The 27,632-nt window shown below is 39.5% G+C and overlaps 1 protein-coding gene across 1 annotated transcript; it reads left to right on the forward strand.

Moving 5' to 3' along the window:
* Window positions 1–12,424: 12,424 nt before the first annotated feature.
* LOC119647737 (acyl-coenzyme A thioesterase 13-like) lies at window positions 12,425–25,808 on the forward strand. The gene is made up of 3 exons (XM_038048847.1): window positions 12,425–12,626; window positions 25,201–25,382; window positions 25,454–25,808. Exons 1-3 carry the CDS (start codon window positions 12,540–12,542, stop codon window positions 25,608–25,610), a joined length of 426 nt encoding a protein of 141 aa, XP_037904775.1. The 5' UTR covers window positions 12,425–12,539; the 3' UTR covers window positions 25,611–25,808.
* The last annotated feature ends 1,824 nt before the right edge of the window (window positions 25,809–27,632 follow it).

Raw genomic sequence — 27,632 nt, forward strand, 5'->3', positions numbered from 1 at the left:
TCCCCTCTAAATTGGGTTGCTTTACAAGGATGTAGTTAGTACTGGTAAAAACGTCTATTGCAGGCTCAAAGCTTGATAGACTTTGATAGAATTTTCCGCCTACACTACCCGCCAATAATTTGAGCTATATGGTTCTAGGGTGGAAAACTCGTTGGCCTGCTTCGAAAACTGGTTAGTTTTTGATTAGGGAAAACTACCCTAATGCAGAAGTAGCAGAAAAGTATTACTTCGCAGGCGCGAAGTGGCGATATCTAAGTGGGTTAGTTCCTGTCAACTAATACATATTAATTGAACTGAAAACGTTGATTTCATCAGTTTTAATTTTAAGTTAAAACTCCTTCCTTTTGTGTTAAATCCAAAGCAATTTCACCAAGATTCATGGCTCAATGATAGAACAGGCAGATGTCTGAAAGAGCCAAGATAAAATGAAATATGTTGTGAATAATAGTAAGAAATATCAATGGCGAGAGAAAGCTATCTCGTTGGATTTTAAATTTAACTTCAGCTTCCATTAAAATTTCATCATTGTTGCTTACTATTCACGCCCCCTGATTAACTTCGGCTTAATTTGTTTAATTTTACTCTGTCACTTCTTAGCCTAAGATATTTGGCTACTAAGTACGCCGGACCTGGGTCGTTCATCAGAAATGTATTGAAATGAAAGGAGGTAATTTTCAACATTTACTATAAGTAAATAACAGTTGTTGAAAGCACTGCGATATGTTTTCCACCGCAGCGTGTCACTTTAATAATAGCTTCTAGTTCTTATGACATTTTCTGACTACTAAATTGCGGAGGTTGATCGACTATGACTTTAGGGATGTTGATTTTAACAATGCACGAGTGCCTGGAACCAAAATGGAGGCTTAAAATAACAGCTACGAAACGGAGTAGAATGTCAAGAATCGTATCGTGATTTTTAGCAGTCGTGGTTTCTTCGTATTAAATATGTTTGCTATTATATTATCCCTAAAAAGACGCGTAGCGTGCGATCGGCGTCAGTTTGTTCAAGTGTTTTTCAGCGCTCTTTAGACTTTAGCGGGAAGCTTGCACTAAACTTCTACTGTTTTGCGCCACATGTTTCTAAGGCGATCTACCGTACTCTGGGATAGTGGATTCCATTGCAATGGCGTGTGTGCCGACCAAGTTCTTCTTTTGAGATAGTATCAGGCCAGCCTACACGTACGAGACAGGTATTGACGAAAACTTGGAGCTGTTGGGTAACAGTGGAGTTCGCGTTCCATGTGCTACTCCCATATAGCACCACAGAAACAACACTAATGTAGAACAGTCTCTATTTGTTCTCTTTCTAAATTCAGAGCCATTTGACAAGGTCCATGATCTTGTCATAGAGCAAACATATCATCAGCGTAGTTGAGGTGTTTGAGGAAAGACACCATTGTCCATTGAATTCCACCACGTTTACCGGACAAGGCAGCATGAAGAACGTCATCGATAACAACAAGAAATAATATCGGGGACAAGATATAATCTTAGCGGGCTCCGCTTTGGACCTCACAATCTTCCGAGATTTTACCTCGGTGCAGTATGTGACATTTTGTGCGTTCATATGTCGCTGTGATAATAGTTACCAGGTTTTTCGGAATGCCGCTCCTGCGTAAGATAATCCAGATATACTCCCTATTCACGCTATCGAAAGCTTTCTCGCAATCGATGAAGAGCTGGTGAAGCGAAGATTTAAACTCCACGTACTGTTCCCAAATGATCCGTAGGATGTTCATGTTTTCGATGCAGGGGGATTCGGAGTGGAAACCAACTTGCTCTCTGTTGATCAAGCTTTTGAGATGTTCTTTAATGCGTTCCAGTATTTTTTTAGATATTATCATTGCGATGGCAGGGACCATGCTGATACCCCTCCAATAGACTCGTGTTAGGAAATAACTATATGTTTTTTACGCCGAAACAGTAGTTTCACCTGCTCAATTACCGTATCCGTTGAAAAAAAACAATTCGGAACGCTTATTTATTAATTATAATAGTTTAAAAATTGAATTCTCACAAGGCGGAAAAGAAAACGCGGTGATCGACTCACACTTCATGTAACGTCTTGGAGCGAGGAATTTGAATCTTATTTACGTTAAAGTGTACGGATTAGTGCTTGTTACTTGTTACTGTTTAAGTAATCAATCAGTTTTTAACAGAAAAGTGGGGAATTATTGCGCGAAAGAACAATCGTTCAATATACCTTACGTATCAGCAGTAGTGGTAACAAGCTGTATAGCAAATTCTCGCAATTATAACGTCCTCGAAAAGAAAGGTATCAACATGGAGAATTCAACATATTAATTACACTAAGCAGAATAATATTGTTGTGATGTTGATTTATATCTGCCTCCATCGATTACTTCAAATATATTTTACATTTTTTAAGTGCGATAAATTAAATTAATGCAAATCTTCGCCATATTGTTACATAATTGATTTACTTATGCTAGCGTTAAAGGTCTAGCGACAATGCAGTGGGGAAGTGCAGTTAATGCGTGCGAAATTAATTTTGGCATTTTGAGGTGTTAATGAGCAACTCTCAGTTGTTGGCCTCTCGAAGTTTCTTGCCGCGACTTATGAAGTGAGACACAATGGCGCGGGTTTTTCAATGCGTTTAAATTTGGTTGAAATTCAAAATTCTGATAATTTAGAAAATAAAGTTTTTTTTTCAAAAAAGGTGTTTGACAATTTGTTGCATCATAGAAATGATTTCTGCTATTAGTGAAAATGAGGCGAGGAGTCTCTTGTCACATTCAAAGCGGACCCCCTTCTTTGACATCTTGACAATCATCCAATTCGTCCACTCTCTGGAAAAGGCCTCGGATTCCTAAGATCTCCGTTATAGTGGAAGCAGCAGATCTGCCGTGACCGCAAATGCAACGATAAATAACTTTGTGGGGAGACTATCAATCTCAGCGACTTTACTACATCAATGCACCCAATGCTCAAATGATTTCTCTTCTGCTTGGAGGAACAGTTCGTATCCGCATGTTATGGAGATTAGCCATTTCATTGATACGAGGATTAACGTGGATGAGAAGTCGACTGTTGACGTCCTTCACAGGATCATCGAAAAATTTGCGATCACATGCAAGCTCTTTCGTAATGCCGTATATATTTTTGAAATCATTGCGGTCTGCGGCATCTGCCGTTTCCCTGACCAGCGCAATAACAAATTTTCTCTTGTCACGGCGCACACTATGCTGAACTTGCCGGGATTTCGTTCGGTATCGGAGTTTGCCATCACTCGCAGCGATCCGCTTCTACACCGCAGTCAGCTAGATCTTATGACGCTTCTTCGAGACCTGTGTAGCACCCGAAAAAAAAGCATTTTTGATAACGGCCCAATGTCCATCGATATTCTCAGGTGGGTTGGTCAGAATATTTGCCGTTCAATCAGCAAGATAGTTCTCCTCTTGTTACGCACATCCAGGAGACAACTCCTAGATCTGCTACTGATCGCCAAGTGGCCGATCTGTGTCGGTCAGATCATCTGATCTTATGACAGGCTCTGTGCTCGAACCATGTGCCACCAATGACGAGGCGATGGAAGTTGTTGTCAGATCCCACCTTGCCATTCAGATCATTTATTACTATCAGAATTTCCCCTTTACGAAGCTTCCCCTAAACTACGTTTAATTGTTCGTACAAAACAGCCTTCCCCACTTATTGCAAGTCTCCGTTGGTGTGTAGCATTGTACAACTGTGATGCTTCTTAACCTGCAACGGAGTCTTACAGTTAGAAGTCTGTCAGAAACCGCCTCCCAATTCAAGAGAGCGCGCCTTGCGGTAGCCGTCAGAAACAACCCGACATATGCTATCACTTAGCTTTTTAGAGTATAAAAGCACATTGCGGCAAAAGGGAAAGAAGTAGTCTCCGGAGTCCCACAAATTTTATTTCGCTTTAGCCCACAATGTCAAGTTTATATTGTTTGAATTCCCGGTACATTTGAAGAAAGCGAGCATTCTGAGGATCCCTGGTACCGTTGTTGAGGAAACGTGTGCATATTCCAGAAGGCAATCATAGTCCGTTTTCGATAGCCAAAGGTCATGTACGTGAGGTCAGTCCCTAACTGAGACGCTGTTGACGTTTCGGTAGCAAGAAGATTTCAAAATTTACAGGTTGCAAGCCCACTAATTTCTATCCCTTTTGGACGCCTCTTACGACAGGACTTTGAGTGTATTCTTAAGCCTTAATTTATAGGGCAAACCATATGTTTCTATGTGCCTTGTTTGGTTTCCTGAGAATTGCTACTACGTCTTGTCTTTTAACCCCGAGCTCATTCGTTAGGTTTTCCTTAGATAATTCACATAAAGCGATGAAAGAGGGTTCCCTATTGCTGTATCGGTAGTTGTTTTGTAGAATTCATTCCTAAATGTGAAGTAAAACTCATTCATTCATGTAAATTACTACTTTCTGTACGATTCGGCCATGTGTAAAACAAAACCTTATTAAAATCGATTCAATGTCTGTCTGTCTGTCTGTCTGTCTGTCACACGCATTTTTCTCCAAAACGGCTAAACCGATCCGAACGAAATTTGGTGGACAGATGGCAACTATGAAATCCCACGCATACAGGGAGTGGCATAAATTTAGGTGGAGTTTAGAGGGGGGCTTCAAAGGGGGGATTCAAAAATTTTTTTTCACCGGATATAGTTGTGTAGGGTATCAAATGAAAGGTCTCGATTTGTACTTTCCAAAACTGACATTAGTTTTGGCATAAATTGCAAAGTGCGTGAGTAAGGAGTCAAAATGTACGCACTTGAAGTGAGACAGAACTCATTTTCGGAAACTACCCAATCTAAAAATCTAAAAAAAATCAGGGTGGTGCGCCTAGATGAAATCTAGGCCTCAAAATATGTCCCATTCCGATATCTGCTCAAATAAACTTACTAATAGTATATTACTACTTTTTAGAAATTTACTGAAAAACCCCCCTTAAGTTCATCCTAGGACTTCGGAATTTTGTACCAGCATAGGGGACAATATTTCGTATATATGTGCTAAATTTCATGGAAATCAGGCAATTAACGCCAAAGTGATAGCAGTTCAAACTTAGCAATTTCGCGGGAGCTTACTGCTTCCAAAGCCATGCAAATCAGATGCTGACGTCATAATTACCCGGAAAAATTGACATTCGCGTGGAATATTAAAGTCACATTTATGAAGAATCTATTTATCTGCAGCCCTTTTTAAGGCTTTGTGTAAAACACTTATGTGAAATCTAATCTTTGAGAGATGTCCCATTCCGGTATCTGCTCAAAAAATTTACTAATAGTATATTATCAACTTTTAGAAATAGACTAAAAAACTCTCCTTAAGTTCATCCTAAGTGTACTAAATTTTGCACCGACATAGAGGACAGCCTTGTGCATACACAGGTTTCATGAAAATCCAACTATTAGTGGGAAAGTTATAGCAGTTCAAACTTATCAATTTCGTGCTAATTAACCTAAACCATACAAATAAGATGCTGACGTCATAATTAACGAGAATAATTGAAATTCGAGTGAAATATTAAAATTCCATTCAAGAAGAATCTAATTCTGCCTAGCCCTTTTTAAGGTTTTGTGTAAACACAAAACCTTATTAAAATCGGTTTACTGTCTGTCTGTCTGTCCGTCTGTCTGTCTGTCTGTCACACGCATTTTTCTCGGAGACGGTTATAGCGATTGACACCAAATTTGGTAGAAAGGTGGGAACTGTGAACGCTCATGCATACAGTGAATTACACCTTTTTACGTCGAATTTAAGAGGGGGTCCTCATACATGCAAAAGGGGGGTGTAAAATTGTTTTTCATCAAATATAGTCATGTGGGGTATCAAATTAAAGGTCTCGATTAGTACTTTTCAAAGCGGATCTTAGTTTTGACATTCGTTGGAAGGGTGGGGAGCGCGGGGGGTTGAAAGTGATCACTTCTTTAAGGGGGCCATTCTCAGAAACTACCAAACCGAAAAATCTGAAACAAATCAGGAGGCTGCCAATATATGGTGCCTGGGCTCCGAAATACCTTCCATGCCGATATCTGTTTAAATAAAGTTCATAATAGTATATTACTACAATTTTTTGTAATTGGTTAGAAACCCCCCTTAAGTTTATTCTAGTACCATGGAATTTTGCAGTGATATAGGCTATAATAAAGAGCATGATCTTACCAAGTTTGGTGGAAATCGCACTATTACTAACAAAGTTATAAAACGTCAAATTTGTTGCTTCTTTGAAAATTGAAGACTATGAATGTCAATATCACCCGAAAGTGGATACTCTCACATAATATATGGATATATTACGTGCTAAATACACAAAACCTTTCGTACTTGAAGCGTCCAGCTTCCGGTTTCCCGACTTGTTTATATTTGATGTTGGTTAAATTGTTGGCATTTGCTAATAATATTAAACTCAGGGTGTGAGGCGTATGAGGTTGACCATTATCAACACAGGGCTTTCCATCAAATGAAATCGCTTTCTAGAAAATAGAGGGCAATGGAATTTTTAGCTATATTACACGGAGCTGTCGTGCACGCGTCGCTCCTCACATCTTTTTCTTTTTGTTCAGCCCTCAGTTCACAAGCGGGGTCGGCCTGTGGTGATCGGTTTCGTCATTTTATTTTATCAAATGCCTGATCAGGATGTAATCTTGAGACCTTTAAATCCCCATCCAGCATATCAAGTCACCATTGTTTTGGCCGGCTTTTTGGTTGCTTACCATTGCTTTCGATGTTCTGACCAATGCTGGTTGTTGAATTCTCGTTAGTGGGAATTACATGAACACACCATCGAAAACGCCTCTCTTCCACGATTGATGCAAACCCATATCGATCGCGGATATTCTCATTTCAGACGTAATCAAAACGTGTCACGCCACCAGTGCAATGCAACATCTTCGTCCCCATTACCGCAAGACGCCGTTCATTGATCTTTATAGTCGGCCAATACTCAGAACTATAGAGAGCGGCAGACGGACGACATTGCAGTAAATTTTAGATTTGGGACGTGCGCTGATACGTCGATCACAAAGAACACCAGTTGGGGAATGCCACTTCATCCAGGTTGTGTTAATGGGTGAAATAATTTCATTACGCAGTTCTCCATTGGCAGATAGCATTGACTCGAAATATTTAAATCGCTGAGTTCTGGCAATGACAGTAACCTGCCCCTCGAGATATTTAAATCGCTGAGTTTTGGCAATGTCGGTAACTTGCCTTTCGAGGTATTTAAATCGCTCAGTTCTGGCAATGGCAGTAACCTGCCCAGAACTGAACGATTTCAATATCTCGGGTCAATGCTATAAGCCAATGGAGAACTACGTTATGCTCCTCACATAGGGAAACACAAAACCTTTTATACCTGAAGCGTCAAGCTTCCGGTTTCCTGATTTGTTTTTGTTTTATTTTTCCTGAAGTAATTTGTTAGTATTTTTGTGGCAGATTGTAGGTTGTTAGTAATCAGGTGAGAGTAGCGAAAGGTATGATACATGGTTGTGTCATCAGCAAAGGATGATGATGATTTTTGAATTTGAGTATGTCTGCTGTATATGTTGTGTATAAGAGGGGAGATAGTGGAGATCCTTGTGCGATTCCAGATTCATTTATTTTTTCGTTAGAAAGATCGTTTTCGATTTGTACCTTAAATCTTCTGTTTTTTCAAAAATGTGTTAATTATATCAGTTAGTGGGGCGGGAATATTAAATTTTGTTAGTTTGTTAATTAGTTTTGGATGGGGCACTCTATCGAAAGCTTTGCAAATATCGAACATGATTAGTCCTGTGGATTTTCTTTGGTTTAGACCTCGGTGGACGTGATTCGCAGCTCCAGTAAGTTGTAGTTTGCACGAGTGTTCTGGTCTAAATCCGAATCCGGGATGATTTTCGGTTCTGTGAGGGTGTTTTTATGTCTGGAGAGGATAACTTTTCGGCGATCTTTGCCATGTTTGAGAGTAAGCTTATTGGTCGCCAATCCTGTGGGAATTTCCGGTCTTTACTTGGATTTGGAATGACAATGATGGTCGTGATCTTCCAAATGATTGGGTAATATTTCAGTTGGAACGCTGAGTTTATTATTTCAGTTAGAGCCTGTATGATGTAGTTTGGGAGGTAGCTCAGGCAATCATTTGAAATTTTGTCCCATCTCGGGGCTTTTTTTCTATTCAATTTCATTGAAATCAGTTTCAAGCTGGTATCCTTGATTTTCCTGGTGGTTTGTTGGGTGTGGTAGAGGTGGTGTGGCGTTGTTTTCTTTCTTTGTGTCTTCATGGGGAGTCTTGCGCCATTCTTAAAATACTTGGTCAGACTCCAGAAGTTATTGTTCCTTTTGCCCGGTTTTGTAGCAGGTAGTTTCTAGTGGGGTGTGGATAGTGAGTTCGTTATCGTAGATGAATTGCAGTGGTGAGAGTTTATGTCTCCTGCTAAAATTACAGGTGTATCTTGCTCAAAAAGGAGTTTTAACGCTGGAATGATATTTACTGAACTTGGCGGTTTGTGTGTTGAGATGATGTTCATCCCATGGGCCTCTGTTTTTATACCTATTATGGTGGCTTTAATTTCAGCGAGGGCTGGAGTTTGAATTTGGTGGTGAAGTATATTCCTTTTTATTATGATGGCCATTCCTCCTCCCTTTTCCCCCTGTCGTTCCGGTATATGCTGTAGTTGGGGATTTTGAAATGGACCCTTGGGTTTAGGAAAAATGTCCTGTATGAGAAGGATGTCTGGTTTGTTGTCTATTAGGAATTGCTCTAATTTTCTGGATTCTCCTTTTATTGAATTGAATTGGTTTAGAATCGTAAAATTAGATTCTACCATTTTGGCTTATTGAGGGTTATAGTTGGGGGATTTGTGTATTAAATATGTTTTGAACCATTTTGTCCATTATTGTTTCCATCATGGATTAGAACTGTTTCTGCATGTTTGCAAAAATTTGCTCCATTTACACTGGGTTGGAGGCTTTTGGGGGATTATTAGGGCTTTTTGGTGTTTTCTGTGTGTTGTTGGTCGCTGGTTTGGGATTTTTTGGGGTTTTCGCTATTTGTGCGAATTTTGTTTTAGAAATTTTTGTGCGATAGCTTCCATAACTTAATCGATGTCTGCCATTTCGATTAGGGCACTTCGCTTTTTTTCGGTTTTTTCTTGCCTTCGATGAAATGGTGGTTACCCTCGCATTTCACGCCTCTTGCTTGTGCAAAGCAATTGTTTGATATTGTCTTGACATTAAAGATATCTGTTTCGTTTTTAGACAGGAGCACTTTTACAATCCTGGAAAATTTGCTTGTCGTTTTGAGGAAAAAGCACTCAATAGAATGAAAATCCTGCTCCTTTAGGTCGCCTTTAATGTCTTCGAGGGCGATTCTCTCAAGACCTTTAATTATTATGTTGAGGTTTTTATCTTTCGAGAAAAGGTATGTATGGTATTGAGTGGTCTCTGACGAACTTCCACATTTTTCTATGGTCTGCCAGTTCTTCGGTGGTTATTCGAATGCCTAAGTGTATGCGTTTGCGCATGCAACACTCGGATTTTCAGACGTTTCAGTTTCTTTTGTACTTGTGGCCATTTCTCCGCCTGTTTTAATATAATTGGCACTGTGCCATTTTCTTTGCTTAAATTATTAATATTACTTACGAGTCCTTTTTGAGCTCTGGTTTTGCTATTTTTGATGATGGTACGATTTTAATTATGGGCTTCATGGGAGGAAATGCTGGGAATTCGGTGTAGTCCTCCTGTTCTTCAGATGGGCTTTCTGAGACGTCGGTTGACATTTCTTCTTCGGAGGAGGATGCGCTGGATTCGGTGAGCGGTGATTATGGCCTTATCCTTTTGTTGTATGCCGATTTTTCTTGTTTTGTTTTAAACGATTTTTGAAATCCTTTGATGAGTTCCGTTAAATGTTCATTCAGTTTCCGCTGCTAGCGTAAGTCTTCTTGGGTTGCCTTGAGTTGCTTGGTTATTTCGTCCAAGCTCTTTTTAGCCAGGCTATTACGCCATCCTTGCCGAGGTTCTGGTTGTGAGGCTTCGGTTTTTCCTAAGCCCAGTTCTCCGTTTCTCCACTTTCCCTCGCAATTTTACCCGGTATTGTTTTTTTCCTTTTCACTTATGATTACTTGTTCTTCGGACTTCCAATCCTTGAATTGTTCGGTGGGGTCTATCAGAAATGTTGAATACAGTGCGATATGTTTTCCGCCGCCGTATGTCACTTGATAATAATGATAATAGCTTCTAATTTTTGCAACATGTTCTGTTGATGCTGTCGAATGGTTTTTCGAAATCAATAAAAACAAAGAATATAAGAAATGGAGACAAAAAAACATAACTAAGATAGGAAAATTATTATGTAGGTTCATTCATTCATTAATTTTTTTTCATTCCCGGGGTGATCTGTGATATGTAGAGAATTCAACTCCTTATTTTGCTTATTTCCATCATGACCTCGGCGTTTTTCTATTTCAGATGATGTCCTTGTTCCGCTTTACGTCTGGCTACTGCTGACTTTATATGCAGGGCGTTGTTCTTAGGGCAATCTTTTCGTTTGTTCTACTTAAAATAAAATACTCTGTTCAGTTCTTTCTTTTTTAACCTTAATGGATTAAGCCGTACCCTTAATAAGATGAGTCTGCTGGTTAAAGCAACTTGGAATCTTCGTTTCCCGAGCCGATTCTTCATATTATGAATTAATTATGAGAAAGTTATGTGAGTGCTACTGTGGTGAAGGTCCCAAAATACGTATTTGTATACATTTCAAAATACTTTTAGTCAATAAAGGAAAATACCTTCAAAGTCAAATCTTTCACTTAAAATTTCGGCTCACGAACTTCCTGTTAATTCAAACTATGAATATAATAAAGTTCCTGCCGCACAATTGTTCTTTTAGGACGCAATGCGATGTTCCTTGACAACATTATTAATAAGCTTTCCATGGATCGTAAAATTGTATGCCCGATTTTGTGATGAAAGCCATAGGTTGAGCTGTATTTAATGGATCATTGAATCCTATATATCCTGAATTCAAACCTTTCACTTTTCCAGATTATTTTTAAATCCATTTTTATTGTGAATGGTATGTTTCTGTGCGTTTTGTTATTGTCCTATCGTCCACATATCTAATTCAGAATCTCGGTAGCTTACAAGCCTCCGCGAGCTTATTCTCCAGGTTTACCGTAAATATTTCGCATAAAGCGACGTGAGAGGGTTTCCTATCGCTAGCTCGGCAGTTCTTCTGTAGAATGCACTCCTGAATGTCCACGGTGCGTCCTTCTTACTCTACTCGACTCAATCGTCATGAATCTTAACCTACTCTTCGAATAAGTACAAATTCTTTACATAAAAAGAGAACATAATTTTTTGACCTTGTATCCTCCCAGCTCGAATCTGCCTTTTTTACCGTGATTTTTCCTGTTTTTAGACTTAATATGTTAACTTCATCCAGGAAATACTATGTAACTTTTGGGCCGTGAATTATTCCTGCTGCTCTGTCTTCGTTGCCTAGGTTGCGAATTTTAGGGAGATATTTAATTTTGGGCAGAACCATTCTGAATCCAGAGGTTTTCATGATAATTGGGTTGGATTCGGTGAGAATCTTGTCCACTTCTTTGATCACTTGATTGATTCGGAAAGGAATCTTTCGTTTTAAGGTGAACCTTACCTTCTTTGATTTTTTTTCCATATTAGGTCATTATACATATCCTTGTTAACGATGACCACTTCTTTTCTTCTTAATCGCCTTTGAGAAGAAAGAAAAAGAATTTTTGGTCCCGTAGTGGAAGATAAATGCTTGCTATCTAAGCCATATGATCCACTTAGCTAAGGCTACAGTATCATCAAAGAAGGAAGCAATATAAAAGTCTATACAATGGTAGAAAAAAAGAAGTGGAAAAGTCTGCTTCAGATGGAATGATGGCACAGGACAGGATGCGAAGCGACTGCTACTACTGGTAGTTTGAAGTTGTTTGTTACCATAAGGTTAAATAAAATTAAATGAATAGACCATTAACATCTCATCTTCCAGTGGATAACATTTATCAGTTTTTTTCTCTAATTGTGCGGTTTACTGCTTTGGGAAGTATAAGACACTCAAATAGCCTGTTTTTTAAATAACACAACTTATATAGAGCGCTTGAGTAAATGAAAAACCCAAACCTTTTCCTTTACAATAAAATTGTATTCCTTGCAAATATGCATATTTCGGGTACTACTTGTCGCCTTCCTCAGTGCTGAGGTTTGAATTGAAGTATTAGTACTCCTTATGGAGTTATATGTTGATGTCATAGTCATTATCGACGCTTAGCAAATTTGGTCGTAATACTTTAATCAACAACTTTTTGCAGCTTTATCGTTATTTTTCGAGCGTCACTTCCCATTGTGAAGTAGCCGTCATCTGCATACCCACTTGAAGCACACTTGCAGATATGACCCTCGACATTTTGGCAAGCGCTGGAACAATGACATTCCGTATTTTATATTACACAACAGGAAAGAATTATTTATTCTCCATTCTCGATAAGCAGGTTTTTCTGACTTACAGTCCTTGAGATCTAGCGCGAATAAAATGTCTGCGAAGAAAGGTGTGGAGTTACTTAAGTCTGTGTTTGACTACGCGTCTAAATCAAAAGGTTTTAGTGGTTGTTTGAAGAACGTGAGTATCACTGACCTAACTGTATTCTAACGCATTTTAGCAGGGATTAATGAATGGGTTTACACGTGATTCGAAGGTTTACATGACGTGTTAGGTTTGAGTGAAGTTTTTGGTGAAAATCAACATGAATATGTTGTAAATGGGCTCGAGATATGCTAATGTGTACAGATTCTATTCGGCCGGGTTATGTTTACACATATGCATTGCATCAGCTGGCTGAGAAAAGTCACTGGCCGCACCAGTGGCGTAGAGTGACGTTTTGCCAGCAGGTCAAAGTACGTTTTCTGACTCTATGATGATACATATTACTTCATGCCTAGGCTTAATAGACATCTGCGTATTCATGCGAAGGATACTTATCTTTTGTGCTGAATCCTTAAAGTATAAGCTCCCAAATTAGGGCGCCGGCTTTTTTTTGTTAGTCATATTCTCTGACGAGATCAAATTTAACATGTTCAGCTCTGACAGCCAGTCTTATGTTTTGGCGCAGTTGCAAAATAAAAATCTAATAACGACCGTTAAACCTGGAGGTAGCAGTGCCACGGTTTGAGTTCACACGTCAGTAGTCCGCTTTGAAAATTTCGAGTTTATAGGAAGTACCTTCGAAGCCGATGGTAAGCGACCAAAAGGCCGGGCGAAACAACGGTGGCTTGATACGTTGGATGGGGATTTAAAAGTTTTGCGATTGCCTCCAGATCAGGATTGATAGAATCAAGTGGCGAAGTCGATCACGACGAGCCGACTCCGCTTGTGAACGGGACAAAGGCCGAAGAAAAAGAAGAAGACTATGAAAAAAACTTCATACTTTAACATATTAAAAACAAATTTGATACAGGGTATCGAAAACTGGGAACGCAACTTTCGGTTTTATCATTACTTAAAATATAAATCGAGCTTTATTCAATTTTGTCTAATTTAGGATTGCTCTCACTTAATCAAATCACCAGTATAGCCATCTGTTTGGATAAAAAAAATCCATTGTCCCCAAATTTCGAGCAAAAATGATCTTAAAATGTTTTACTCCAATAATAAAAAATATTAATTCTCCAAATTACACGGAAATTGCTTGAAGCCGTATCAAAAAGTTGAAAGCTATCATCGACTAAAAGTGAAGTCATGCTAAACTTTGAATTAAAAAAAAAAATGTATTCTATTTTTGTTTGAGGATTGAGAAAGTCAGCATCCAGTTGGTATCGGACCTGATCAATTGGGAAGAAACTTTCTTCCACATTCGTGGTCTACAATCTCTTCTTTTTTGAGCTAAATACCCAAAAAAATTAAACAAACTGATTGACGGTTTTGTCCAGGGCAGAGGCAACTCATCAGGCGCTGTGACTACAGGTGATATTCTGCCCTGGACGAAAGCGTCAGCCCCTTTTTTGAATTTTTTGCCTATTTACCTCAAAAAAGACGGGTCCGTGGCCAACAAATGTGGAAGAAAGTTTCGTTCCAATTGCTTCGGTTTGTCATCAACTGGATGCGGACTTAGGCCTCCCTCAATCCTGAAATAGAAATTATTTTGTTTGGGCCCAGTTTGGGCCTGAATATATAAGGCGGATTTCACTTGTTTATAATTTGCACTCATGTCGTGTTTGGTCACGCTGCTCCCAGGGCAGAGGTGATGCAGCATCTGATGAGTTGCTTCTTCCCTGGACGAAAACCCCATTAGTGCTTTTTAATTTTCACCGCTGGCTAGAGTTTTCAGTGTTGGGAATGCTATCTAGTGGTCCAATTAAATTACAATTATCTTATCTATACGGTTGTACATGAACGACAAATTCTACTGTAAAAATCGTAAAAGAAAAACATGAAACAGAACAGGAAAAAAGTACCCAGGATTTAACATTTTCCGATCTGAATGAGAGCGTCAGGCAAGAGCTCGGAATCGATACCGTATTAAGAGGGTACTTTCGACGGTTCTAAATCTTCCCCTCGCATCGGCCGGATACTGGATTGGGTGAAGGTAAAACGACAAGTTTTCTTTAAGCTAATGATTCTTACGAGAGAAATCTACATATCTGCATTGGATACCACACTTTTCGGAAATGCTTAGACTGAATTTTAGTCGGAGGAAAGAGTCCATAATTTTTGAGATAAATCACTGTGTTGTACGACAATTTCACGGAAGCAATACCCATAGTTATCCGGGGTTCAAAATCCAAAGAATTTACTCGTCACTCGTAAATTCTGAAAGAAGCTTGCAAGAAGTGAATGCTGATGAAATTTTGGTCACTTTCGGTTGCCACTTCCAGGAACACAAGGACCAATTTCCTTACGTTGTTTACAAGGTGTCTGCATCTACAGTTGAGTTGCGTGACCGATGCGAAACACTTTACAATTAACTCCTGGTTTCTCAAAAAGGTTTGCCTATGACGGTGAACTTATATGTTCATTTTTAGTTAGGGTGATTTCAAAAATTGTAGGTTATTTGTCATAGTTGTGTAGGAAATTTTAGGAAGATCAGTGAAAACGGAGACCAGGAAACGTATGCGTGTACATATTATACCGTCAACACAAGACGATATTCGATGCGGTATCCTTTAACGTCTAAAGCCAAATGTCTAAAGCCAATGCAATTTTCTAATGAATGCCGAAAGGCATATGGACGAATTCGGCTTCATTGAAAACCATGCCAGAGTATTTGGAAGATTCCAGACTGGGCACTCTTCTTCAAAGGATGAACCGCGTGAAGGTTGCCCAAAATGTGGAAGCACTGATGACAAAAGCTAAAATAGACGTAGATGCCAGATTGACCCAAGATGATTGCTAATGAACTGGGCTTAAATGTCATGCTGCGCCACGAATGTTTGATCAGTATCTGGGATGCGCGGAAAAATCTTCTCGATGAAAATCATTATAGATGATAAAGCTTGATTCTACAAGTACGATCCAAAAATCAAACGGCAGTTAACGGTATGAAGTCGAGAAGGAGCTAATCCGTTCAACAAGGCAAGGCAGCAAAAGTCTGTAAGAAAAGTGATGATGTCACCAAAGCAAAGTTTCATCTACTACCCCTTTTGAAACTAGTCAAACAGTAATAGCGAAGAGAAATGTGCTTATCACAAGTTTACTAAAATTTGCTTGTAGACAAGCCAAAAAATTCCACAGAAATGCGACAGTTCATACTGCTGACTAAAAGCAATGCATGCTGAAAATCGGGTGCCACCATAGTCCAAAATCTATCCAACGAAATTCTTTGAGATTTTCACGGCTTATCCAGATCATATTTCTATGGTTCGTAAACTAAGCTAATTTCGGTTCATCGGGCCGTTGTCTGAAACAAAACCATACTAAAATCGGTTCGATGTCTGTCCGTCTATCTGTTTGTCTGTCCATCTGTCACATGTGTTGTATTATTTTGTGTTGACTTTAAACGGCGGCTCCCCATATACAGGGTGCTATCCGATCGTTCTGTGAGAAGAATTCTTCGTGATGATCTTCATTTTCATCCCTATAAGATGGCGATAGTGCAGGAACTTTCAGAACGTGACTTCAATTCTCGGATGAACGCGTGTGAGCTTTTTCTTGATGTCGTTCCCAAGGGTGCTATTGTTTTTTAGCGATGAGGCCCATTTTCATTTGCGCTACTGGGCTGACACCAAAAGTCTTTGCATTCACCCAAAATCACAGTGTGGGGTGCAATTTCCTCAGCTGGAATTATTCGTCGCTGGTTTTTTGAGGAAAATAAGGTTACAGTGACAGTGAATTCGGACCGGTATGTAAACATGCTACAGAATTTTTTTTCCCACGGCTAGAAAATTTGGATTTGGGGGACATTTGGTTCCAACAAGACGGTGCAACAGCACACACTTCAAGAGCATCGATGGCTGTTTTGAGGGAACACTTTCCAGAGCGCCTTATCTCAATTAGAGGCAATTTGGAATGACCGGCACGCTCTCCCGATCTGTCCCCTTGTGATTTTTTTCTATGGGGTTTTTTGAAATCCCGTGTTTATGTGAACCGTCCAAGAACCCTACAATGTTTGAAGGCCAACATCCAAGAAGAAATTGCCAACATAACACCTGCTATGCTATCAAGAGTCGTGACAAACGCCAGAAATCGGTTTATGCAATGTATGGAGAATGGGGGACGTCATCTAACAGATTTGATCTTCAAAACAATGTAAATAAAAACTTTAGACATGTACCTACATTATAAAAAATAAATAAATATTTTCCGATGCATACAATAGTTTTTATTGAGTTTTGAAAAAAGGAAGTTATGCTGCCGCACCCTGTATATGAAAGAAGGGAACAAATTTTCATCCTGGTCATGTAGGGTATCAAATGAAAGGGCCCAATTAGTACTTTTCGAAAATGTTATTCCTAACATTGGGTGAAATCCAGCGGAGTGGGGACTCAAGATGTGTGCCCCAGAAAATGAAACAGATTTCGTTTTCAAAACCTATCTAACCGGAAAATCTAGAAAAAATCTCGGTGAAGCACCTATACAAAATCTAGGTATCAAAATACATCCCATTCCGATATCTGCTCCAATAAAGTTACTAATAGCATGTTACTATATTTTGGAAATTTACCTGAAAACCCTCCTTAAATTCATTCTAGAAGTACGAAATCAGTGGCATCAAGGCAAATGACAAAATAAGACACAATTGTGGAAAAATTTATAGAAGGTTAAAGTTGTGTATTACATATGAATTCATTGTACTTCGACATGTGTGATGTCATTGTCATACAAACTGAACTCACATCACCCGCCGTCTACTGAATGCGCCGTACTAATTTGGATTTCAGATAAGACCACAAATTCTTTATTGGGTTTAAGTCCGGAGAATTGCCTGGCCATCCAGATTCCGTGCATTTAGATAATTTATGCTAGCTACGGATGTATGAGAGGGTGCGACATCCTGCATGGAGGCATATTCTGTACGGAAAAACTACAGATTGTTGATATATGACACAAAGACTCTTTGTTTTATGTTAATGTACTGCCCAGAACGCGATGTATCTTCAATAAATTGTGTTGGATCAGGTCCTTCTTTAGGAATGTACTGCTGGTGGATATTTATTCTTTTTAACCATACAAGCATCAGACAAGGATCCACCCTTACTTCTCCAAACATAATTTGCTACCTCAGTCATCGCCTCGAGATGACATTCGTCCCTAAAGAAAACCTACAAAAGATGAAGAAAAAAAAAGAAAAATTGGAAATCCGAAAAAATCCCTAGAAAGAAAGTATTTTTATTCAATATATTTTTCTGCAATAGTTCGATTTGTATTCCTCGTGTAAGCGGATCTATAGCTATCTACGCCGTTCCCGCATCGCTTCTGTTAACTTCGACTTTTTGCCGGCCTCCCTCATTTGAACCCATCAGATAGGTCTTGAGAACGAGACCTGTTAAACTTTTCGAGGGTCATATTTTGAGCCCTCACTCCCCTATTTTTCACCCGGCATCAAATATGTTTCGAAAAGTACTAACCGAGGCCTTTCATTTGATACCCCACATGGTCACATTCTGTGAAAAAAAATTTTGCACCCTCCATTCACATGTATGGGGAGCCCCCCTTAAACTTAATCAATTGCGACGAAAAAAGACAAACTAATAAGGATTGGGAAATTTGCCGTTTGTGTATTTTTTTTATTTTAGTTTTATCGAATTTTTGTTAGTCTCCTCGTATGTCATGTATAATATTGACAATAATTTTAGGGGTCTGCAGTGCTGCAACGATAATGATTTTAAACGATGTCCCCATATTCGCTTGAATATTTTACGTTTTATTTTTTAATAACTAATAAAAACTGTTTATTGTCTCATGAAAGTATGACCTAATTTTCTGAAACAATTATTGCATTTTGAAATTTATTACAAATATTTAACAATATACAAATTTCCCAAACCCTTCCAACATCCCACATATCTGATACGAGCAAATTTACAATGTTGAATCCTTTAATCGGTGCGTGCTATTAAATTACAAATTTCAATTCATCGGTACATTCGAACCATTTCTTTTAATTGGGCTCCAGGTGTTTTCAATTAAAAATGATGAAATGAAAGCAAACATTTAATGCTCGATTTCAAGTGATCAATAAAATGCTACAGAAAAACTGAATGGGAGTAATTGCACTTCCGTATATCCTTGGTGTTTTCAGCATGCACGCGCTCATGGGTATTTGTTTAAATGGTAAATTCCATTGATATAAAACTGTCTGATAAGGATAATTAATCAACCATTGGTTTTGTACAATTTAAAGGACAGCTTTTTGGAATTGATTCAAGCGGAGAGAGAAAATTGCAATTTTGTGGATGGGAACAGGAACAGGAAGTTAATTTGGAAGCTGACTATAATATTCATTTATTAGGTTCGTGCAGAATAACGAACAGTTTTATTTTTTAATTATTAAAGTATTTTTCGTTTATCACGATAATCATTTAATGTAGTCTTCAAAATCACTTACAATCCTCGCTGAGCTATCCTGACCTAAAGAAAATGGCGGAGTTGACCGCAAGCGTAAGTCAGTAGTCAGCAGTTCTACTTAAATGTCCTGCCGGTGCGCACTTGCAGGCCTCTTAGCCAGGCTAAAAAATATGGGGGTTCTTTTGGGCTTTTCAGTTTCTCTGACGTTATTTTCAAAAATTTCATGTGTCCTTATCTGATGGCTAGGACAGCACTAGAAATTAAAAGGAGTAATGAAGCAATATTACGCAGAAAGCATTGCTAAATGGGAAAAATATAAAAACAGTTCTACCGCGCCTGGAACTGTAAAACTCATGATCTGAATATCGTCATCGGAAGGGAAGATCCATAACGGATCGCATCGTCAGCCCATGTTTTTCCTGTCTCAGATTATAGTACTCTTTCGGGTCCTCAGTTTACCTTGGCATCTTCCGGCCATGATTATTGAGAATGTGTCTTTAATTGCTGGGCCATAAGAGCTTTATGGAAAGGGCACAACTTTGCCATCACACCAAAAAAATTACCAAACAAAAAATAATCAGCCAAGTCGTCCGAAGAAGCTAATGACCTACAGAGAAGAATCGCTAACATATTTTCCAAAAACAACATTCCACGACCCAACCTAATGAAACCAGAATTCCGTGTACTGCAAGAATTAAACCGAAACTTCAATATCATCATCTTTCCGGCCTACAATTCATCCTAAGGAATCCGATAATCCCACGATTATATGGCCTGTCAAAAGTGCATAAAAAACGTTCTACTCAGATCGATTGTAAGCGCCATCGACTCTCCAACATAGATATAAACTGGCATGCTACTTGACAGAATGATTAGATTTTTAGATGAGATGATTAGCACCATTCAGTGGAAACACTGACATACACTTTTAGACAAAAAATTCAACGATTCAAGCAAAGGATATACTAGCCAGTTTTGATGTCGAATGCTTATTTACGAAAGTGTCCATCCTGGAAACCATGAAGATTATCAAAAAGAAACCGAAGTTCCCGGTACATCTCAATCCCCTTATAGGACATTGTCTTACCAGTACGTACTTCCTGAACAACAACCAATCTTACGAACAAACATCCGCAACTGCCATGGGATCCCCCATCTTGCACAGAGGAGTCCCAAAGAGAGCAAGGATTCACAAAAAGAAGTCGAATCAAAGGCAGTCGCGGCATTACCCTACATAAAAGGTAGGATGAAGCAAATCCGGAGAATTCTTTGAAAACACAAAATCCGCACCATCTTCAAGTCCCCGACCAAAATAGGGTAAATATTAAAAACCCCGAAGGATAAAAAGCCGCCACTTGTCCCACTAGGAATGTATAGAATTCCTTGCCCCTGCATAGGAGAGACCGGTTGGACAATAAAATAACGAACTAAGGAGCACGAAAGCGATGTGGAACACAACCGCTTCACAGAGTCAGCCCTAGCGGAGCACAAATTAGTATCGGGGCATCAATTCTCCTTGTCTCCTTGTCCCAGGTACTGTCAAAAACAGCCTCACCATTGAGATAAAAAAGCACTCAAATAATATTAAGAGGGACCAAAGTTATTCCATAAATTCATTATTGGATATTATGATTTAATTAATTAGGGAGCACATCAAATCTAGGCTCAAAGCATACAGACCCTGAGTTTTAGTTTTCGATCAACTCTGAAGAAATGAGCCCAAGAAACGGTGGAGATAGAAACAAACTGCCTGGCCCAAAATTCGGAAAACACCCAAAAAATGACAAATCACCATGCCTTGGAAGCCTTAATTCCAGACCACTAAAAGCTAGCCTAACGTAAAAAAAAAAAAAAATTTCAAGATATGAACCCTGTTGGGAGGGGCTTAAAAATTCATTCAAAGTCCTTCCATGTCGTAAAAGGCGCCTAAAAGGCGTAGAAATTTGTGAGCTGGCAATCTTCAAATTTCGAAACTTTACTGATACCGAAGCGTCAACATCGCTCACGGCTACGACCTTTGGCTGCCGGACTATGATTGGTTTCTGGAATGTGCCTATACTACTTGACAATGACATCGAGGTTCGCCAGAATGCTCGCCGTCTCTAGCTCTAGCGAAAATTCCAACGATATAAGCTGGACCTTTTGGGCCTAAACAAAGAATGATGGTCGGATTCTGGAGAATGCTCCTCTCTCTTTTGTGGCAATGTGCTTTTGTACTTTGGGAAGTCTAGTGGTAGCATATATACGCAAATCTGGTGTCGGGGTTTTCTGGCGGCTACAGCAAGGTGCGCTCACCTGACTTGGGAGCCGGTTTCTGAGACTTCTGACTGTAAGGTTCCGGCTCAGTTTAAGAAGTATCACAATTGGAAGTCTCCGTTCCTTCCGATATAGTGGAGAAGGATGCTCTCTATGAGAAATTACACGCAGTTCTGGGATGTGGATTTTTGCAACTTCCACCGTCGTCATCGGTAGCGCATTATTCTAGCACAGAGCTTGCCATGAGGTCAGTTGGGTTTCAACTGACCGAAACCGTGCGAATAATCCGATCGACCACTTCGCAATCAGCAGTAAATTTAGGATTTGTCTCCTGGGTGTGCGTGACAAGAGAAGCGCTGACATCGGCTTCGAAAGGGGTCACCTTTGCTTGTGTGTTGCGTCCTTCACTTCTTACAGGGTCGGAGAACCGTAACTCCCATCTACCTCTTATAGGATCCAGCTGTCGCTCTACAGTGGGAGTGCTATTTTGCTGATCGGATGTCAGAAACCATGAATTACACCCTAATATTCATATCTCGGATGGCCTATGTCCTGAAGGAGCGGTATAAGATCTGGCTGACTGTGGAATCGTGGAAAAGAATCGATTAACGGCTGGGACTGAGGACTCTATTTGACCGCTGCAGGCGTGACGCGCTTGAAATTCAACATCGAATGAAGTCCTGAAAAGTTCAACGTAGTGTGCGGTGTAAGAAAATTGATGTTTTTATTGCGTTAGCCAGGGAAGCGGAAGATGCGGAAGAGCGCGAGGTGGCCTTTGAGTGTTTCGCCCCAAGATCACTTGGCGGAGAACAGTAGAGGAGGAGTACGGGATTTTTAGGAATTCGTGGGGGTAGTTGAAGCGCATTTCTGGTAACCCCGAGTAATGGCGCATAAGTGTGGTTGGGATGCTGTACCTCATTAAGGGGTATAATAATAATAATCGTTGACGCAACAATCCATATTGGATCAGGGCCTTAAAGTGTGTAAGAGCACTTCATTCAAGACCGTAACGGTACACTACAGTATACTGTAGGAGGGAATGTGGTCACCATTGCGCTCAAGGGGTATATAGAATATATAATAATTAAAAGAAGTAAAATCTATCATGTGTAAATATTAAAAATACAATTCCGACCGTCATCAGAGGGCGTGTTCTACTTGAGGCCATCGCAGAAACTTGTGACTAGAAGTCAATGGAGGCAGATGCGGTAGCATCAACAACACTACGCCGCAATGCATCAACAGTTTCAGTGTTTGCCGAAGCACTCGTTTCCATCGTCCGGACGAAGTTCCGGAGATTTTCGGAAATGGATCCTTTGCAAGGACTAAATATCCCCAGGTTCTAGGTATCTCCAGCAATTCCGAGAATTCTATCTCAAATCAATGATGAGTTTGCACCTCGACTGTGTGCTTGTATTGTCGCTGCTTCAACTATAATACAATCACTTGCATCCGTAAACGGACAGGCATTTTCCAGGGAAGTTCGTTGAGTTCTCTTTGGTTCTATATGGCATTGAATGATGCTAGAGAACATGGTTTTGCAATAAGCTGGCACATTTGATATACAGATGACATCAAGTTGTATGTTAGTACTGAAAGGAAAGCTGGTGCTGAAGTCGTATTCCTCCGAGAAGAATAAAATAAGCGCACTAAATTTATTCGCTTTCCCTTCATTGGTTTATGCATTCGGAATATTGCCGTGGATGAAGACCAATTTGGAAAACGGATAGCGGCGGAATGTATCATCCAAACACTGCGGTGGAGCGGATGAACCTCACATCAGAGGCAGGAGTGTGGTGAACGTGGCGACACGACATCAACGCCAAGTCGACTCGCTACGCGCTTATTTTTACAGCAAAATGCAGGCGAGTCCTTGCAGGGTACTGTTTGTAAGGGAGATTGGAGGCTGACTTCACTTAATTTGAAGGATTGATTTTTCAATCATCTGATTGGGGTGACGTCAAACGTGAAAGTGGAAAATAATGTACGGCAAATACACGTGAATTGCCTTTGGCAGCCATTTGTTGATTTGCATTTGTCGAACAGATAGCTGTGTGCTAGGGAGCTCTTTGCTGAGACGGAGGGATTCATGTGTACCATTCAGGATGACGTAGTCGCCATCCGAGCTGACACAACGAATTCTCTGATAAACCTACCGCTAGCCCCCACCGCCAGTGTCCATGTATATTTCAAGTAGGTAGGATCGTCCGAGCCTAAATGCTTGGGACTTATTGCTAGTATTAGGTAAAATTCGGCACTTGCCGAGATTGTGGCAAGTTGAAAAATAATAGTCCAATTGGATTTAAACTTTGAAGTGTAGGAGGCAATGTGGTCAGCATTGTGCTCCTCCGTGATTATCACCCTCACTTGACTCATACACAGTTGAGTCGACTGATATGGAGTAGGTGGATATTTTTGGAAATTCTATACAATTCTTTGTTTGAGAAGGTGTTCTGCACTTTGAACAGATCACAAGCTTCTGAATCAGGATGCATAAATAAACATCTAGTAGATGGAGTTGCTTTTGATACCGGAATAATATTTCTGGAAACTTTCTGCATCCTTTTTAAACAAAAATTAACCCGAACAATCATAGAGGTCGAAGGTCCTCTATCGATTCTTTACACTGCATCAGTTTAACACTTTGCAACAACAAAAAGTTCATGCAGCGGCGGGCATTGCACAGTTTCATTACAAAGCAATAAGCAAAAATTTTTCAATTTCCTGAATTGCGCCGTTAGGCAAAATGCATTTGATCGCGTGCAGTTGTTAGAAAAACACTAAGATGGCGAATTTTTTCAATTGATTTGATCCTTTTGAGATTGATGTTTAAATTATGGTAATTTTTATGGATATGGTGTGGGGATGCCGTATAGGAAGTTGGACTTGGTATAATGAGATGGAAAAAACAGTGTTATAGGGAAAGAAGTAATGGTGCATACAATTTTGTGAATTTCTCTGGAGGCATGTTATGCCACGAAGCACAGATACTACGGGGCAGCTGGGTTCCTGAGACTAGTTGGCTTTTTGCATTGAAAGTTTTTATTAATAGTTAAATAGCTAGTTCCCTTTTTAAGGTTTTGTGTAAACACAAAACCTTATTAAAATCGGTTTACCGTCTGTCTGTCTGTCTGTCTGTCTGTCTGTCCGTCTGTCTGTCTGTCTGTCCGTCACACGCATTTTTCTCGGAAACGGTTACAGCGATTGACACCAAATTTGGTAAAAAGGTGGGAACTGTGAACGCTCACGCATACAGTGAGTTACATCCTCTTACGTCGAATTTAAGGGGGGGTCCCCATACATGCAAAAGGGGGGTGTAATTTTTTTTTTCATCAAATATAGACATATGGGGTATCAAATTAAAAGTCTCAGTTAGTACTTTTCGAAAACGGTCTTAGTTTTGACATTTGTTGGAAAGGTGGGGAGTGCGGGGGGTTGAAAGTGACCATTCCTTTACGGGGGCCATTCTCAGAAACTACGCAACCGAAAAATCTGAAAAAAATCAGTGGGCTGCCACTATATGGTGCCTAGGCTCCGAAATACCTTCCACACTGATATCTGCACAAATAAAGTTAATAATAGTATATTACTATAATTTTTAGTAATTCGCTGCAAAACGCCCCTTAAGTTCATGCTAGGACCACGAAATTTCGCAACAATATAGGGTGTAACATAGAGCATGATGTTACCAAGTTTGGTGGAAATCGCACTATTGCTAACAAAGTTATAATACGTCAAAGTTGTCGCCTCTTTGCAAATTCAAGGCTATAAATGTCAATATCATCCGAAAGTGGATATTCTCACATAATATTGTATATGCATATATTCCGTGCTATGTACTAAGAAATGCACAAAACCTTTCGTACCTGAAGCTTCCAGCTTCCGGTTTCCCGACTTTTTTTTCATTTAATTTAATCAAATATTTTTCTTATTCTAGTTCACAGTCACTAGTGGCGGAGAGGGTAACTGTGTTGCTGAATTCACAGTATCTGAGGAACATCTTAACCAAGGTGGCGGCCTTCACGGAGGCTTCACAGCAACTATAGTTGATAATGTCACCACCTATGCACTTATGACAAAGGATAAGCATCCAGGGGTTACGGTCGATTTACATGTTAGGTAGGAATCGAAACAGTAGTTCCTTTTTACCAATTTGAAAAATACATTTCAACTTACATTTGTTTTAACAGTTACATGAAAGCTGCTCGACTTGGCGACGTGGTTGTGGTAGATGCAAAAACAATACGAGCTGGAAAAACTTTAGCCTATCTTGAATGCGAGTTACGTCACAAAAAAGATGGTTCAGTGATTGCAAAAGGAACACAAACCAAATACATTGACCTTTAACGAGCGGGAAAAATTCTCATTCAATAGATTAATGGACAGGATCTTCATTGACGTAATGCTTTTAGTTGCGTCAACTCAGTAAATGCTTTTTGTCGAAAACCATAGAACCAGTGAATGTTTTGTGCCGGTGAAATTTAGGTTTGGTGCTTGTAAATTAACAGAAGGGGGTAATAAATAATTTATTTCTGGGATATAAGAGTATTTATATATGTAGTTTCAATAGTTTATGAGAAATGAGTAGTTAGAAGTATTAGGGGTTGTTTTAGGGAGTGGACAATCTTAGGAATCGGCAATTTCATCGTCATGGGCCGCAATGCATTACATTTATTTATTTATTTATTTAATCAGGACAATACACGGAAAGCAAATTCCTTATTACATATTGTCTTCAGACGGAGGAGCAAGTGAACGGCTTATTTTACGCTTAAAGCTAGAGAGGGAAATAGAGTCAAAGGACCCAAGCTGTAGAGCATTGTAGGACCGGCAAAGCCTCGGCATTGGAGAGTGAAAGTAAATCTCGAGCTCCGCGAGGGTACATAAAAAATGTCCGCACTACGTGTGTTATAAGACGAGGCCGTACCGTAAGTAATATCCGAGTTGGCGGAGCAGTCAATATCCATAATCCGTCCATAATCTAATCTAAAACTACAAGAATTCTGCGTTGGGACGATTGTGCATGGTGTGGGGGAAATAAGGGATGTTAACTTATTGAGGAACTGGAATACATATCCAGAAACAGACAGGAATGGTGGTTAGGTGTAGCTATTAATGCATTGCCGCAACTTTGAAGTTTGTATTATAAGTATACATAATTTTATTTATACTCACATACCTCAGTATCTTTTAAAATTTTTTTTGATTCCCTTCACGATGTACCCTTTACTTTGCCTACTACTTTGAATAAAGCCATTTTCTTCTGAAGGTATTGATTAGTACTTTTCAGGAGTTAAAAAGTACAAACTTAAAGTGGAAGCTAGACAACCGAAAAATTAAAAAAAAAAAACATTCTTAATGCAGGGTCCGAGTTCTATCTCAAGGTTTACTTTATCCTCGGAAATTTTGGGCAGGTGAAGAAAAGATGGAACTTTATACGTTCATCCAAACCAAGTAGGTATAAATATTTGCTTTATTTCATGTCGCATCGTCGAACGCTTTTTCAGCTAAATCGTCCATCATTTTAACAGCCTCAACAATTGATCGCACCATACAAACTTGTCTATTCATTTAGGAAATGACTAAATTTGTCTGTATACTTGAGCAAATATGCTTGCTGTTTCTCTAATTGCCAGTTTAAATGTTTCATTGGAGATTCTGTCTAACTCGGGGGTTAGATTGTTTCTGATTATTTTGCTTTAGAACTCCACGGTTTTGTTCTTTCATTTCATTTCATTTATTTACTGATAGTGACTTACAACTAGACAATGATTACTTAATGCTAGCTTAATAACGGCTAATAGATCTTAACGCTATCAAGGGTTTTGTTCTTGGCTTGCAGGCACTTTATGGTCTTCGCGCCCCACCAACTGATTCACTCTTTTGTCTGAATGAAATTTGTGGCATAGTGATATAACATGCCCGATGTATTCGGTAGGTGTTTGGTGACTGCTTATCTTCAACTGTTTTAGTAAAATCGGTACACTGCGGAAAATTCTGTATAAATTTGACTTCATTGGGCCATTTTCTATTGATTTTATCGCGGGGCTTCCCATACATGAGAAAGGGGAGTGTATTTTTTCCACAGAATATGATCGTGTCGGATATCAAATTAAAGGGCTCAATTAGTACTTTTTCAAACTGATTTATTTTTTATATGTGGTGAAACACAGGGACTCCCCTATGTTTCAAGGCTCGAAATGAGACCCCCAAAAAACTATCCAAACGAAAAATCCAAAATGGCGTCTCTTTATAAAATCTAAGCCTCAAATTTGCGAAAGAGTGCGGGGCCGAACAGTGTGCAGCCAATTCAGCGTTTTATGAATCTCTTTAGCCGTCTTTCCACACTTGTTTAAGGCAACAATTGCC

This window comes from Hermetia illucens, chromosome 2 (assembly GCF_905115235.1).
Source record: "Hermetia illucens chromosome 2, iHerIll2.2.curated.20191125, whole genome shotgun sequence".
In the NCBI taxonomy this organism is placed as follows: domain Eukaryota; kingdom Metazoa; phylum Arthropoda; class Insecta; order Diptera; family Stratiomyidae; genus Hermetia; species Hermetia illucens.